This window comes from Epinephelus lanceolatus, chromosome 5 (genome assembly GCF_041903045.1).
Source record: "Epinephelus lanceolatus isolate andai-2023 chromosome 5, ASM4190304v1, whole genome shotgun sequence".
Lineage (NCBI taxonomy): Eukaryota > Metazoa > Chordata > Actinopteri > Perciformes > Serranidae > Epinephelus > Epinephelus lanceolatus.
Genome location: NC_135738.1, coordinates 8062192 through 8078751, shown reverse-complemented (window position 1 = coordinate 8078751; position 16560 = coordinate 8062192). Strand labels below are relative to the sequence as shown.

The following is a 16560-nucleotide window of genomic DNA, read 5'->3' as shown; positions in this document are numbered from 1 at the left end:
ACAACCCTGTCGAAGTGAAAGTCCTGTTTGCAGTGGAAACACTAGGGTCTAGGTACCATGTCTGAAGGGTTACTGTTGGTTCCAAAGGTACAATACTGAAATTGTTTAAAGTCATTCCCTCATTACATCACACAGCAGCTTTAATCAGACTGTTTCCTGTTATCAGGAGCCACGTGGAGGTGAGGATGGAAATGTGACCACAGATAAATGACACACGCACACTGATAATGTGAACAGGCATTTTCACAAGTGAGCAATCAGCTGCTTCACTGGAATATATATGACTTAACATTCAGTCATTAATGTATACTGACCGCTCTGTCAGACACTGTGGTGAAAAGACATTGAGCATGTTTACTGAAGTACAATTTTGATGTCAATTTCCTAAACTTTTTAATTCCTCTGCGCTACATTTCAGATAGGAATAATGTACTTTTTTCTGCACTAAATGTATCTGACAGCTTTAGTTACCTCACAGATTAAATTCTACAAGACAGTGCTAAAGCTTAAAGTCTTCACATTGGTAGAATTGCAGCAAATTAGTGATCCAGGAGGACTTTATTACATTTTATTTGATCCTATTTTTAACTTATTCTAACCTCTTTGATAGTGGCTTAAAATAAAATCATTTTTAAAAATAAGGAGTCTAAAAAGCTGCCAGTAAAATACAACCACATGTTAATTATTTTATTTATCACAGAGAGTAATTACTGCCAGGTTTCTAAAACAACCAAATTCCCAGACAGAATAAACAAAGAACAGGAGCTCTGATAGTGAGAGGTGCATCACTGCCGGTAACAATTAAAGATACAAAGAGAGGCATTTACACAGCACAAACACAACCGGAAAAATTAAGATTCAAGAGCACGAAGCAAAAAATTAAAACAAAATGTGAATAAAGAGTCTGAAGTGTGTTAATCCACTGCTTCTCAAACTGCTCTCAGGTGTTTGAATGTTGTTTTGACAAATGCTTTTACTGAAACACACTTGAAGAGACACACACACACACACGTACACGACACTTATTTGCATCAGGTTTCACGGAGGATGTTAACGCAAATGGAGTCATAAAGTTCATGCAAACAGAAAAGCAACTGACAAACACCAAACCCATCGCTATGGCAATTAAATTATCATTAAGCATTAATCTGTATGGTCATTATCAGTGGTGAAAAGTAACTATGTACTTTTAATCAAATATGTTACTTAAAGGTCCAGCGTGTAGGATTTAGGGGGGAAATATTGGCAGGAATGGAATATAATGAGTATGTTTCCTTTAGTGTAAAATCAATTGAAAATTAGATTTATTGTGTGTTTGTCACCTTCAAACGTGCTGTTTATATCTACATAGGGAGCAGATCCTCATCTTTGGAGATTGTCATGTTGCACTGTCATGTTTCTACAGTAGCCCAGAATGGACAAACCAAACACTAGCTCCAGATAGGGACATTCATGTTTTCGTATCGGCCACCATAGTTAGCAGCCCCTCCTTGACAAGCAGTAGAAAAACACTGATTTGTAATGTGAAACTGCTTTATTCAGTGTTTCTATTGGTTTAAATCACCTGGTCTGTTTGTTTTAGAGAGGAAAAGACCTCTGTGGAAAACTCAGGTCCCAGTGAAAACCTCCTGAACAATAAACACTGAAGGAATTCTAACCAAGAGAAGATTCAGTTGGTTGCAATCTTCAATCCTCACCACTAGATGCCGCTAAATCCCCCTAAATCTTACACACTAGACCTTTAAAGGAAATTCTGACATACTTGCTCTGTACTTGACGACTTTCATTCTGTGCTATTGTAACGTGAGGGTTTGATGTGTGGTGGTTGGGTCACTCTTCTTGAGAGTACACAGCAGGATGGAGACAGATATTCCCTTAAGCAGCACTTCACTATTCTCCACACATCAGCAGATTCCCAACAGCTATCTCTCCTGGGTACACTTCCTTGTTATGGGTCACATGTCTCTTAACTAACCAATGAGCAGCTAGAGGGACTGAGGTAAACGTGTGTGAGAATTACTGAGACAGATCCAGCAGACTATTTAACCTTGTTTTAACAATGCTGCTGCGAATATTTTATCATGTAAATGTGAACATAAGTGTGAACATAAATGTGCAAACAGTTAACTGTACAAACACTGTAAATGTTTTTTTTTTTTTTTTTTTACATAAAAAAACATTATATAATGCAGTATATATATATTACTAATTTACCTGGTAGTACTAAAAGTATCTAAAATTGGCTCAACATGATGAATATAAACAACTGTAACCTGCTGCTACATGAGCGATTAAAACAGAATTATATACTATCTATAATAATATGACCCTTTCTGCATAACAAGAATTTTTAACTCTGACAATTAAAGTATATTTTGCTGATAATACTTCTGTACTTTTACCTCAGTAAAACACCAAGTACTTATTTTGTAAATGTGAAAAAAGTCAACTGAAAATGGGGGATGAGAATTCCCATCAGCCACAGGTTTTAGATGGTACACTGGAGCATGGAGAGTTCAGTGTGTGTGTGTGTGCATGTGTGTGAAAGGAGTGATTGTCCACAGGAGCTACTGGGAGGCAGACAGACACACACACACACACACACACACACACACACACACACACAGATAAAAGGAGTAATTATGCAAACAGTTTGAGGCTGAATGGAGAAAGTGGAGCAGAGAAAGAGGTCGAGTTCACACTCCGCCGACACGTCTGATAATCTCCTGTTTGCATGCTGAACACAGTTAAAACGATGCTGAACATTTGCTGACTATTTGATACAAAGTGAAGTTTAATTAATATTTTATCAGAACACATTGTTGATCCTGTTCAGTTTTCTAGCAGTGTTGTGTATTCTGTAATCAGCTCTCTGCTTATTGTTGTTGATTCTGTGCAGGATTCAACCTGCTCACACATGCAGAAGGGATTCATGGGGAGTGCTGTATGGACACAATGCAGAAGACATTCCAGCATGAATTCAGTATGACAGTATTGGATGACTCTATTGAGTGTCTTTTAAGACTTTAAGGGTACAACAGCAACTAAAAATACACCTTTTAAAGCCCTAGTATTCACATGAGACAGATTTAAAACAACTCTTAAAAATACATCATCTAAGATTTTGTGAAATACACTTTTGGTGTATGATTGTCAATATGGACGGGACGCTTCGGAAAACTTGGCAACCCCTCTTTGAAAAATGGTTCCCATTGTTCACAACGTAAACTTGTAATAACAGATATGAAAATAAAACTGTGAAATACTTTTAAGATCTTGACACGCCAAGCTGATGGTCATCCGTCAGTCAATGTTGGGCAATCAGTGAGCATCTGTTGCCCTTTTTTGTGCAGCCTTTGGCCTTTGTTGGCTCTTTTGTGGCGGATTCAGCATCCCAAATCCGTGTTGGAGACGGTAGAGCCCATCAGTGAATGAAATCATTCTGATTGGCAGTTCACCTCAGTGCATAAGAAGAGAAGTTGAAGTGAGGAAAGTAAACAAAAAGCTACAGTCAAGAAGGAGTGAGACCAAAACAAACCTGTTATATGAGATAAGATGATTTTTTAGTCATTCAGCTCTTCAGAAGAAATTTTGTAACAAAAACACAACAATCCTTACTTTGAAAATTTGTTTGTAAATATGCTTTGTTCTCTCAACATTGGGTTGTGTTGTTAATGTGCTAAATGGCTAACTAGCATCATGACCGTCTTCCGGTTTCCCTTTCTGAATGATGATTACAGACTACCGCCGTCTGCTGATGTGGGAAGTTATTTCCTTTCATGCAGGCACAGAATGTACATGCTGGTTGGCTGTTGGCTGTGGTCTTTGTGGTGTCTTCAGGTACAACTTTTTTGCTGAGACACAGGCGAAGCAAAGGGACGTGACACTCGGTTTTCATTGCTGCTAGTTCTAAGATGTTTGTTTGGTGCATCTGGGCCTTTCCTCTTACTTGCTTTCCAGGAGGGAGAAACAAACCACAGCAAAACTAGTCTCGCTCACCAGACCTTTCTCAAGAAAAGAAAGGTCTGGCTGGGCTGACTCTCACTTTAAGATTGGAGAAAAAAACGCCCTGGCTGCTTGTATTTCTTTCAACCAATCACAATCGTTCTGGGCAGTGCCACAGCAACGGTGCGCTTGCAAAAATATTGCCGGGGGAAAACAGGTTTTGGTGTAACACGCCCACAAAAATAACGCCTACAGGACGCAAACCATGGCAGAAAAATGGCTACATCCCCACAAGATCAAACACCGCAAAAGTTAGTAAAGGGCGTGTTGAAACGGTTGAAAACTGCTACACAACCGGAGGTGGTAGGGCAGGACTTCAGCGGGTGGCTCGTTCCACCCAATGAGAGGCTGATCTATGCAGCGAACTTCCGCCCACTCAGACTACAGCAAAACAGGTTTCTACTCACACACAGATTTATTATCTCTACAAGGCATAAGCCTGGGGGGACATGGACAATGTGTTTGGTCATGTGTTTACCTGAGTGAAGTGTGTTTGTGTGTATCTGTCTGCCCACAGCTACTCTCACAAACTACTGGACCAATCTGCCTATCCTCTTATTTTGCATACACTAGTATGACTGTTTGCTTAAGGACCTCTCGTGGTTGCAGTGACTCCTCATAGTTGAAAAACCTGTTTTATATTGTCACTGACTGCTGACTCTTCTTAGCCAGCTGTGCAGTTTTACAGAAATCATCTCATATATAAAAACAACCAACCTCACCGTCTGTTCCGGGACACATTCTGGCCTTCGTCGTGGCTTGAAAACTGACATCCATAGAAAAGTTTGGTCTCATTTTAAACCTGCAGATTAAATCCGTGCCAGATATATTATGATACAAAGACGTTAGGCATGACAAGATGAATTAGTCCCTGTTTTTGTTCTCTTTGCTGGCATCTTGACTGTAAGGAAGCCAGGAGGGACAATTCCATCAGGTTCTACAATCAGTAAGTAAGGTGGTAGTTAAACAGCTTATTTTTTTGGTCTGTTTTAAGTTAATACTTAAGTTAATACTGTTAATACTGTTCAATGTTCAGCAATGAACGACATGGATCAAAGATTTCTGGCTGTTTTTTAATTATTAAAATACATTCATCTTTGTAATTATATTGTATCTTCACTAAGTGCCTATTAGCTGGAAAACTGCTCTGTGCAACACACTGCTGCTCCATCAAGGACTGACAAGGAAATTACAAGACTTGTCTTGAGTGGCTGCTCGGGTGGCCGCCTGGTGGAGATCTGCACTCCGCTGAGATTTTCCAGTTCCCATTAGAATGAATTTCACTGTTTTAAATCCTGCTGCATCCCGTTGTTTTAGTGCGTGGCTGTTTTGGGGTTTTCAGGGAACATTAGCTTCCTGTCAGCAGAAGTGAATTAATGCTTTACACCAGCTACACACACAAACACACACACACCTCCTTCCCATCAGCCTCTCTGTCTCTCTCTGAGCTCTGCTGCCTGGAAACGTGAGCTGACTGCACGTGCTGCAGACACACACACGCGCAGACACACACACGCACACACACACACACACACACACACACACACACACACACACACACACAGCCTCTGATTCGGCAGCTTCTTGCAGCTTGTTTCGTACGTGACAGGAATAACAGAGCAGCGAGAGACACAGTGAGGTTTTCCCTCTCTGTTTATTGTCTGTCCTGCACGTCTCCTCGGCTTTCATCTCCCGCCAAACACCCTGACAAACACATACACACACACATGCACACACCCTTTGTCAGGACTAATGATGGAGTTGGTTGATTATGAGGAGGAGGGATCTGGCGGTGAATCATCCACATGAGGTCTGTTCAAACTTTGTATCATAACTGAGTCTCCTGCTGCCTTCCTGTACCAACACAAGTCAACTCACTGTTTGTGTGTGTGTGTTTGTGTGTGTGTCCACAACATCTGGATTCACCTGCTCTCCAGCTGTGAGCCTCGTCCACATCCAGCAGCTGCTGGAGGTTTCCACCTGCAGCCTGACCTCATCTGTTTCCTCAGATCAAAACTAAACTGAGCGCTGCTTCTCTCTCCAGTGAGAATGTTAAGTGTGAGAGGAAGCATTTAACCACAAAGCCGCCATCTGTGTTTGTTTATGCCCCAAAATATCTGTATTTATACTGCAAGTACTCAACTCAAGTACTCATAGCAAGTGCCCAATAGCAAGTGAGAGAGAGGTGAGTCAGGTACAGTGTAGGTACAGTGTGAGGTGAAGAGGACAGGTGCATGCAGGTGTGCTAACAACAGGAAGTTGTTGTAGTTTGGTTGATTTGGCCGCTTATCAAAACAGTCAGCAGTCGGAGCTGCAGCAGAGACACACAGATCATGGAGGAGATTAGGGTACTTGAAACCCGCAATTTGTATCAGAAATCGCACTCATAACTCAGTGAGGTCTGAACCTGCAGACATACAAAACATATTTTTGGACACTTCCACTTCCCGAGGATCTCGTTATCTCTGATGTCCATCCAGAATAAATGTCCATAAATCCACTTAAAAATCACACAGAAAGATGTTCCTTATCTGTCTCAGAATTTTAAAATTTTCTACAGTGTTCATACTTTTAATGCTAATTTTAATAAAATATAAAACCAATAAAGGCTCACGTTAGGGACTCCCTAAAAACTCTGCATTTCACCTGGGAAGCAGTTCTTCATGTCCTGCGTTTCTCAGTCAGTGCTTCTCCTTCCTAGCATTCGGTGAACACACATTGGAACAGGCTAGCAGATGCCCAGGTGTGTGTCACTGAAGAGGCCCTGCCTTTAATTCTGGCAAATCGTGCAAATGAATTGTGGGTACTTCAATCCCGCTGAGGATACACACACAAGCATCCTTGAAACTTCTCTGAGGGAAGGACGAGGTCTTCGGTAGCATTTGAAGGACCCTTGACATCGCAACAGTCCTTAAGCAGGATTTGATGATGATGCGATGATGATGATGATGTCCAGCTTTTCATTTTCATCATAATTCAGAATGTTTGTTCTGCGTTCTTACAGAGGTACGAGCAGGTTATCTTGTAGAGTATGAATGTGAACAGGCTGAGGTGGTCACGGAGCTAACTGAAGCGTGCACTGCTGCATCCTGAAAAACCACGCCCACCCAGGTGAAATGCTGCGTCTTTAGGGAGTCTCCAAGTTGTAGCCCACAGTGTAACTGGTTCTTTTTTACACTTACTTTTTACTGTAGTTCTAGAATTCAGAGCACGTTTACCACCCCAAAGAAGTAAGACAAGAATAATAACGGGAGGGACAAAATCCATCATGTGTTTTTTCACGGTCAGTACATTTTTTGACTTCACTAAGGGACTATCTTTATCTACCAGAGGAGGGGGGCGGCCAGAGTGAGACTTCTTCTTCTTTTTTAATTTTGAACCTCCCTAAAGCTACAAATATTTTTCCGTGAGCTTCCCTGAGTGACTGGCAAAAAATGGATGACCCCCCTCCAACTTAAATTAGGTTGTTAGATTTTCAGAAATTACTAAAAGTTAAAAGTTGAAGACAAAATCCTGGAGCTTCAGCTATCCACTTATTGTGCATGTTGCTTAGTTTGTGCAAACGGTTTATTTTTGGCTAATGGGATGTAGAATAAAGTGGTTTTCATGAAAAATCACTTTTTTAAGCTCAAATTTGGTAATTTTTTTTTTCTGATGGAAGCATTCGTTGCACATGATGTGTTCGTGGACCATAGGAACTTTGAAAATCCAAAGATAATTTCAGTTTTTACAGTTTCTAGTTATGATAAATGATGTAATTTGGGAGATTTTTTAAGTAAGAGGAGGAGCCGAAAGTGTCAGCCAACATTACAGATGTTGCAGTAACGCTCGCTGGGAGCATTTAACGTTTGTCATATTAATCAAATAACTCTGTAATCAACTTCCAACATCTCAAACAGCCGTGCTAATATTTTTATGCTTGTTTTTTCATGGCATTTTTTCTTCCTCTCAAAGATTTAGTGTTATCTAGCAGTGAGGTTGTAGAAATAAAACTACTTCTGTATGCCAAGAACTACGGTGGCTGACGCGAAAGCACAGCACTGTAGAAACAACATGGTGGACTCCATGGAAGACAACCCGCTCCTTATGTAGATATAAACAGCTCATTCCAAGGTAACAAAAACACAACAATACTTATTTTCAGGTGATTATACACTAAAGACCAAAAAAAAAATATGAGTATTGTATTTAATTTTTGCCAATATATTCGCCTAAATCCGCCACACTGTACCTTTAATCTTATCTGTAAAACTCAGTTTAGTTAAACCAGTCAGCTTAGTCTGAATATTTTCTTCCCCAAAAACCCGTCAGGCTGCATCAGTCTGATTAAAGCTAAACTAGTTACTTACCTGAAGGGCAGGGGGCAGTGTCCGTCCTCCTCTCTGGGGGGCTCCACCTCATGGGCGTGCAGGACGCTGACATCATCACTCTGCTCCATATTCTCCGTCATCATCATTATCGGCCTGGAGGGTCAGGGGGGCAGAACAGCGTTAAACACTGAGAATATTTCAGATTGAAATCACATGATTCAGGTTTGTTTTCAGGAGAACACCTCTGTGTCTGCAGGTTGCTCCGTCGCCTCATGGTGCTATAAATAAAGCTTCGTAGTGTAGCTCAGTGTTACATTAAGACTGCTCTGGAAGACTGTGAAATGATGATCAGGAGGAGAGTGAGAAGTGGGAGGGAGAGTGAGGGATGCAGCATCGGATAACTAAATATAGAAGTGTGACCAACATCCAGTAAGCTAAAGAAGAAGTAAACACGTGAGGGATGAGACGAGACCAGCAGGTTCTCTCTAAAACTGCAGAAACCGAGATATTAAACTGATAAAAACACTTTGATTCCTCTGGTTTCGCTCTGAAAATCTCTCTGGATGAATGTATTGAATGTTTTTACCTCCATCTTCTTCACAGTCTGAGAGCAGCTGAGTAGAAACACAAAATATTCACCTAAGAACTATTTTTGAAGAAGTAGAGTTCACACACTGACAGGCCCGCTGTCAAGGGGGTGTCAAAGGGTACAGGTGACCCCAGCCAAAGGCCAAGAGGGGGCCTATGAAAAGGTCTATGGTTGACCCTTAAATGGGATCAAGTGTATCTGATAATACAAGTTATTTGTATTTACATGATGAATAAATGTACTGTTATCATTAAAACACATTTCAACGTGCCGCCTGATATTACCACCACCCTGCAGGTATTGTGAAATGGTGCAGTCTATCTGACATGGGTCAGGTGCCTGCTGTGCAAAACTCAGAGGTGCCCTTGATGTAAACATGTGAGGCGGACTGCAGCCTGACCAGCCAAGTCAGAATGCCTCACCAAAAATCAGGAGCTTCTAAAAAAAAACAGTGTAAAGAGAGAACAAGTAAATGAAAGGAGAAGAGAGGCGATGACCAACTGTCTGGCAAAAAATAAAACAAAACAAAATGTAAAAGCAGCAGGTATGATGAGCGAAGCAGATGGTGAGAAGTGAGGCAGACTAATTTTAAAAAGAGAACCTGCTGTATTGCGCTTGGTTTTAAAGCGACGGTGAAGACACTGCTATGATATGAAGTATCACATACTGTTGGTACCAATCAGGTTAAGCTATCTTGTGGGAAAGGGGGCCACATTATGCTCCAAAGTTACGCTAAATTTTGTCGAGGGATAAAGGAACAGTGCCTTTTTTCAAAATGATGTATTTAAATATTTCTGCATACTGGAGTCTCTGAACATAAATATGGTGTGACTGGAAAACTGGGAGTTGACAATGCCATATACTCTTCACACTGTTTCAGTTCAGCACACAATTTGACCAATATTTGGTTACAGTAGCCTTGAGATTGAATGAATAAATAAAGAAAAAAAATGATTTGTTCACTCATGATTTGATTGTATAATTAAATCCTATGAAGTAATTTCCTTAATCAATGATTTGACTTTTCTCTAATCATTCTCACTTTAGAAAGGCCACCGCAAGAAAACACGTTCTTTGTTTATGTTAACATATAGCCCATAATGTGCATTTAGATCCGTTCACATCTGCATCCAGGCAGGGAAAGTGAAAGGCACCCTAACATTAGTGATGTAGCTAACGTAGCTAGCATGCTACCTATGGCTGATCGCTGACAGCTATAAACAAAAAACGATGATCCATTGTCTGTTTGATAATCTAAACGAAGAACGCATTTTCTTGTGGTGTCCTTTTTAAAATGAGCAGTGGTGAAAGTTACTTTATTCTGTTATGATCAAGGAGGCAGTATGGGCCGAATGGGCGTTTACCCAGGGTGGCACTTTGTCATGACTTGTGGGGGGGCAGTAGGTGCGGCAAGTCCTGGAATTTGTAAATTACATGACAACGACCTGAACGCAACACAGGCTCCGCTCCAATTGTTCACTGCTGTGTGAGCTGCGTTGTTTTCGGTCAGGTAAATGCAACCCGAGGAGGGTGTCGCCCAGGATGCCATTTAGGCTAGAACCGCCACTGCAAGGAGGTAATAAGAAGACAGCGTTACCTAGCTAATTAAATTATATTATATGGGGACGTCTCCATCAGTCTTACCTCAGGACAATAAACCAAATTAATGCTTAACAAATGTGAGTTTTTACAGTTCCTTCTGATGATGAATTATCTTTCACCACCTCAGTGATTCTGTTCATGTAAGACAAACACACACTCCTCTACTGAGTATCCAGCAGAGATTATATCCTGAATATCAAGATTATAATTAACTGGAGACAAACTTAATTTTCTACTACCGCATTCTCTATAAAAATGTTCTGACATCCAACGGCACAATAAGACATTTTTATTCCGGGTGTGTCGACTGTTTCTCTCCGATGTCCGCTGTTTTTCTGCCACCAGTATGCGCACCTGACTGCTGTGACGAAAGTGTGACGCCCACTCAAAACTGGTTTATAGCATACACTTCAACTGACTTTGATTGTTTCGGGTGTCTAAAATAAGGTTTGCTGCTGCCCCTCCACAGCAGTACATTGCTTCACTTCTATGTTAGACTCCAGCCTGCCATTACAAACCGAGGGCGTACTGTTCGCCATCTACTTTAGGTTACACACTGACAATGGAGAAGTACCTCATACAACCCCGCCTCAAAAAATCTGAACTATCCCTTTAATACGAGGGCTGTTGGTAGATCTGGCACCTGCACTAGCAGTAATGCTGCAATTATGCTGTGGTTGATAGCAGGGTGAGTAACAGATTTAGCTGTGAGGTTGGAACCAGGATGAATAATAGATTGAGTTAAAGGGTTGGACTGCAGAACATTCCAGAGTTAATACTGTGATTGTGTCAGAGTAAGGACTGGAAATCAGACTGGAGCTACTACAGCTGCTTCTGGGTTTATCATTCAGTAGTGGTGACTGATACCAAATTAAAAACTGGATCAGTACTGCCGTCGGTTTCTACGACGACTAGAACTTGTCCTGGTACCACGTTCTGATGAGAGCTGCCGAGAAAACCTTTGGTCTGATCTGTGTCAGCGCTCACAGACCTGCTGAGACATTCAGATCGAACACACACCCGAAAACGTGCCCTACCCTCTCTCTCTCACACACACACACATACACACACACACACACACGGCAGCCGGGATATTCTCCCCTCTGTTGCCATGGCAACGGCATGAAAAGAGGCCTGTTCAGATCAAGTGTTTGGCTCCTGGGCTCCATGTCGGCTGAATCCAGGGCAGAAAGGCAGTTTTCGAACAGCCAGTGAGGTGGAACGCATCGACTAGATTATTGTGAGGAAAACTGATCATAGTGATTACATCCATTTGATTTATTTTATTATTGGATCAGTTACCAGGGGAACGTGCCGAGCCTATAAATAGAGCACTCATTGTATTACTCCTTAGCAGTTACATTTCACTCGGTGGTTGTCGGCCTTGCTGCGGTGTGTGCATCACAAACCTGCTTCGCATGCTGCTCATTCTGTGACGTCTGTGTACATTAAAAACAGACAGAAGTCGGGCTGTTTACATGTCGAGCCACAGAAATCTGAGACCTTTGTTAATGTGTCAATCAGGTTCTTCTCTCTCCAGTTTCAACCTCAAATTGACTGAGATTACACAATAATTCAAGGTACAGCTGATTCTTCACTCTGAGAGTTTCTCTGAGCAGCAACAGAATCTGCGACACTGAATATTCAATATTTATGCATATTAACCTCCAGATATCCAACAATGAAAATGACTTTGTGCATGTCATGACATCACATGGTTTGTGTTTATATTAGTCCTTTCTCGTGCACACATGCCGGCTTGGCTCAACATGACGCGTCAGCCCAGATTTGCATCTCCATACAACAGGGCCCCACTTGAAGATGTGTCTTTGACTGATGACTCACTTGTGCCTGTGAACCTACGGAAGGTTTTCCTGTCTGCCCTGCTGCTGTTATTGTCAACCACTTTCTTTCAACCTACGCTGGACACTCATCTCCTGCAGCTCGCTTGCTATGTCTCAGAGGACCTTCTCATTTCTTGTTGCGTTGGCAAAGTCTTCTCCAAAACAGCAAACATTAGCATGGCTTGTGTTTCATCCTCAGACAAAGTGCTGCCATTTTATTTTACCTTCACTTTTTTTTAGACACAGTTGAAACTGCCGAAGTATGTCTGACAGTAGCATTGGAGGCTATTGAAACATGTTACTGAATTGTCACTGATGCCGAATGATGATGACGAAGCCCATCTGATGTCACTACAGGTGGAGGCAGTCTGGTGTGTTCTGGCACAGCCCTGGAGATGGTCCATTTTGGGGGCAACTCAGAACAACTTGTCACAACTCTGCACGTTTAAAATGGTAATAGAAACGGAATAGTTTGACTTGGCTCGCCCCAAAGTACCAATGGAGAAGCTCTATATAACGGAGAGTGTAAATCTCTAACATATGTCACCATAAAATGAATCTGGAAGCTGAATGTGACACAAACATCTCTATCAGGACCAAACTTCTGATTCCACCTGCACTGACATTTCTGTACATCCCTCCAGAGTTGTTCGACGCCAGACTACAGCCAACACTATGGTTCAGTGATGCATTGGAACCTTTACATTTATTGCACCTGGGGTTGACTCTGAGATACTTTTTAGATAGTCTTGCATAGTGAGACCTTTAACATGCTGTGGCAGCGCTGCAGAAAGGTCTGGCTGAACCCTTCATAATTCCAAACAAAGACAAAGCACTCTGGGTTGTCTGTATATCTGTAAACAAATCAGAATCGTCTTGGGCGGTGCTTAGCGTAGTATGCAGCAATAGTGGTCTTGCAAAATAGTGTCGAGAGGGAACTTGGTTTGGTGGAGAGGGGAGCGCTGAAATTAGAACGGCTAATTCCTGAAACACTACAAACAACATTATAAGTTGTTTTAGCGTGTAGGTTTCTGCCTCAAATGTTGTTGTTTCACACACAGCGCTAAAATAAAGTGTGGAGACAGGTCTGGCTGTGCAGGACTAGTTTTTAGTTGTGACGGGGTAACATGCAGGAAGTGTGTTACTGTTTAGACAGGCGGCTAGAAACAGACTTACCCACAGTCCACATCCTGTGAGCTTAACTACATTTTAGACGCTCTTTCTTGAGAGATGTGGCCTATTTATAGCAACTATTTTATTTTGTGTTGATTGTGATGCCACCTGGGGACAGAGGTTGCAGTGTTTCCAAGGGCACCAGATCTGGCAGCTCATCTATTTGTTTTGGAAGCAAGTGAAAAAAAGATTATTATTTTTAATCCTATTTTAGTTTTTTAAACGCAGCTGTTTGCAGGATGCAGAGCCATGAGGTCATGTATCTCTTTGTGTCTATGTAAGGATTAAAACAAAGTCAAATTTGCTTTAGTACTGTTCATAAACCAAGGTCACATGTAGGCCTACAACTAATAGATTCTGTTGCTCGGTACTTTGTTTGAGAAGGTTATCAACATTTCCTAGTAATATTATGTCCTCTTAATAATAAGACAACAGCAGGATACAGCTCCTTATGCCAGGTTTACACTATACAGCATTTCTATCTGTTCTAAAACAGTCACTATGTCAGATAACGCGATTGTGGAGTCATTAATGTGTGCTGTGACTTGGCCGACAGACATGGGGCTACATGATGGTCCACGACCAAACATCCCTAGTCGTCTTTCACGACGTGCGTGATGTCATCAAGTTATTTTTGTCCTATTTCTATTATTATTACTATTATTTCAGTCACTGTGTCTGTTCATGTGCCAGCTGAAATGTTATTATAGTACCGTTAAAAATACCACCAGATGGCGGAAGCTACATTTGAAGTACCGCATACAAACATACAAGTCACTGATTCCTCCACAACAAGTTCCTGCAAATGTTTCACAATAAAAGCCTTTTTAGAAAATGAAGGGATTCTCTCAACGATAATTTTACTAGACTTTTAATTTCAAATGGATATAAGAAGTGTTGAGTTTGAAATGAAGGTGCGATGCATTAACTTTATCAAGGCAAACAGGAGCGGATAAAAAGTAAAAATATAAAAATACAGAGGGATTAATAAATAACGGCCCACTTATAATGAAGCTGGTGGCCTCTGCAGGTGTAAAAAAGTGGTCAGTATAAACCACTATTTTTTTTACTTTATGTCCGTCTCTGTTATGAGAAAATAACATTGTTTGCTAGCTTGATGCTAATGGCAGTACTCACTGGGTTGCTCAAGTGCCTCTGCTGTTTCACACCATCATTTTCCCGTTTTTATTCTGTCATGGTAACGTCCCTAGAGGAAATTATAAAGCTATACACAAGATGAAACGATGGATTACTGTTGGAAGACTCGTTGTTGTTCACGATCCGAGCCGACACTGTACGAAGCTTCATTGGCCTATAATCGGGCTGATATTATGAAGTGTGAACCAGGCATCAGAACAAAAAATCTGTTAGATTACATCCAGACTTAGGAGGAAGCGGGCTGATTCAGGATCAGTGTTGAATCAGTTCTCTCCAGCTGCTGAATGAGGTTGACTTGTTTTATTCATCCACGCTTTATCACTGTTCCTTTTATCTATTTTTTGTTCTCCTTCTCATGCTGCCCCAGAATCAGCCATAACCACAAAATGCCATGACAAAAAAAAAAAAAAAAATTCTCTCTGCTTCCTTATAACTGGCGAACGTACGACTCACTGCCAAACTTAGCCTGCGAAAATGTAAATATAAGTCTTAAGAATCTGACCCAGGGACAAGCATTAAGAATAACTATACAGAAATAGCCGGTCCTCTCACTGATGGCCTTGTTTGCTTACATCATACAGAGGCATCACTGCTGCACTGAGACTGTTGCATAACCCGTTAAAAAGTCCTTGTAGCTGCTTTGAATTGAAGTGTGACAACCACACATAGAGGATGAGTGCACCTGCTTGAGGACGTCATCCCATCTGTCACCAGAGGAGCAGTGACCTCTGTGTGCTGCTACCAGGCTGCTTTTGTTGTGGTGAGAAAGGCACATGTCAGACCCATTATCAAACCACACAGAGCTGACACTAATCCTTTGGTTGATGAACTGAAGGCAAACACCAGATCAATAAATCTGATGTCAGGAGGGAGAACAGGACATTTGGGACTGCTGTGTAGATATCTGCAGAGGAGTTTAAACCTCACTGGCCTGCTGATCGAATGAAGCAAAGCAGTGAACACATTTCGATGAATGCACTGAGGGATCAAAGGTGGACGTGAACCACAGTTGCCATGGTGACAGGCATGATCCTGACGTGCATGTAGCCCGTTCTCCTTCCCTCCAGCTGACAGCAGGTACTGCTCCTCCTTCCTACTCCTCCTCCTGGTTTCCATGGAGACGCCTGTTGGTTTCCTCTCAAAGGAGTTGTGCCCCGCTGATTAAATCAGGCAGCACCTCAGGGAGACGCAGGCTGTTTGCTGTAATGGGAAACACTTTAGATTTTCAAGCTGTTGTTCCACCCCCAGCCGTCACACATTAGGTCGCACACTCATCGTTTAACTGAGAGGATGGAGCAGGGAGGCTGAGTCCTGTACGATGGCAAAGCCCTGCAGGACGTATCAGGATGACCAAGTCCTATAAGATGGATCAGAAAGACTGAGTCCTGCAGGACGGAGAAGGATGACCCAGTCCTGCAGGCCATCCCATAAAGTCTTCAGAGACGTCCACATGGTTAAAGACGCAGCTCGAGGCTCACAGTTCTGTTTGACAACACAAAATGTTTCTGCAAACATTATCAGGTTTTCTGCCAGTCCTTCAAAATAAAAGACCAAGGACTTCATTATGGAGCTGTATCAATGTTCAAGGATGTCACTGAAGAGGCTCAGAGACAAGTCTGGTTTTATCAGAAATGTTGACCTGATGATGGCACTAAATGAAAAGTCAGAGGATCACCAAAGTCAGCAGGATTCATCCTCTGGGGAACATGAATGTGTGAATGAAGTGTCATGACAATCCATCTAATAGGTGTTGAGATGTTTTAGTCTGGACCACAGTGGTTGCTGCTCACATGGCTACACAGGAGCTTTCCATCCATTTTCTAGCATCAGCAGACTGACGTAGCCCAGCCATCCTCCAGCTCCTCCTCTGGGTTGGGAA

The 16560-nt window shown here is 41.8% G+C and overlaps 1 protein-coding gene across 3 annotated transcripts in view; it reads right to left on the bottom strand.

Moving 5' to 3' along the window:
• gramd2ab (GRAM domain containing 2Ab) overlaps positions 1-16560 on the bottom strand; it is a 48027-nt gene that overhangs the window by 21620 nt on the left and 9847 nt on the right. Inside the window, exons 1-2 of one of the 3 annotated variants that reach the window (XM_078167651.1) lie at positions 8558-8604; positions 8355-8468 (exon numbers count right to left, since the gene is read on the bottom strand). In XM_078167651.1, coding sequence (XP_078023777.1) covers positions 8355-8468; positions 8558-8589 — 146 coding nt within the window. In that variant the 5' untranslated portion in view covers positions 8590-8604. Of the gene's footprint in view, positions 1-8354; positions 8472-8557; positions 8605-16560 lie in introns of those variants that run through there. The other 2 variants (XM_033634343.2, XM_078167652.1) reach the window with 2 other exon arrangements.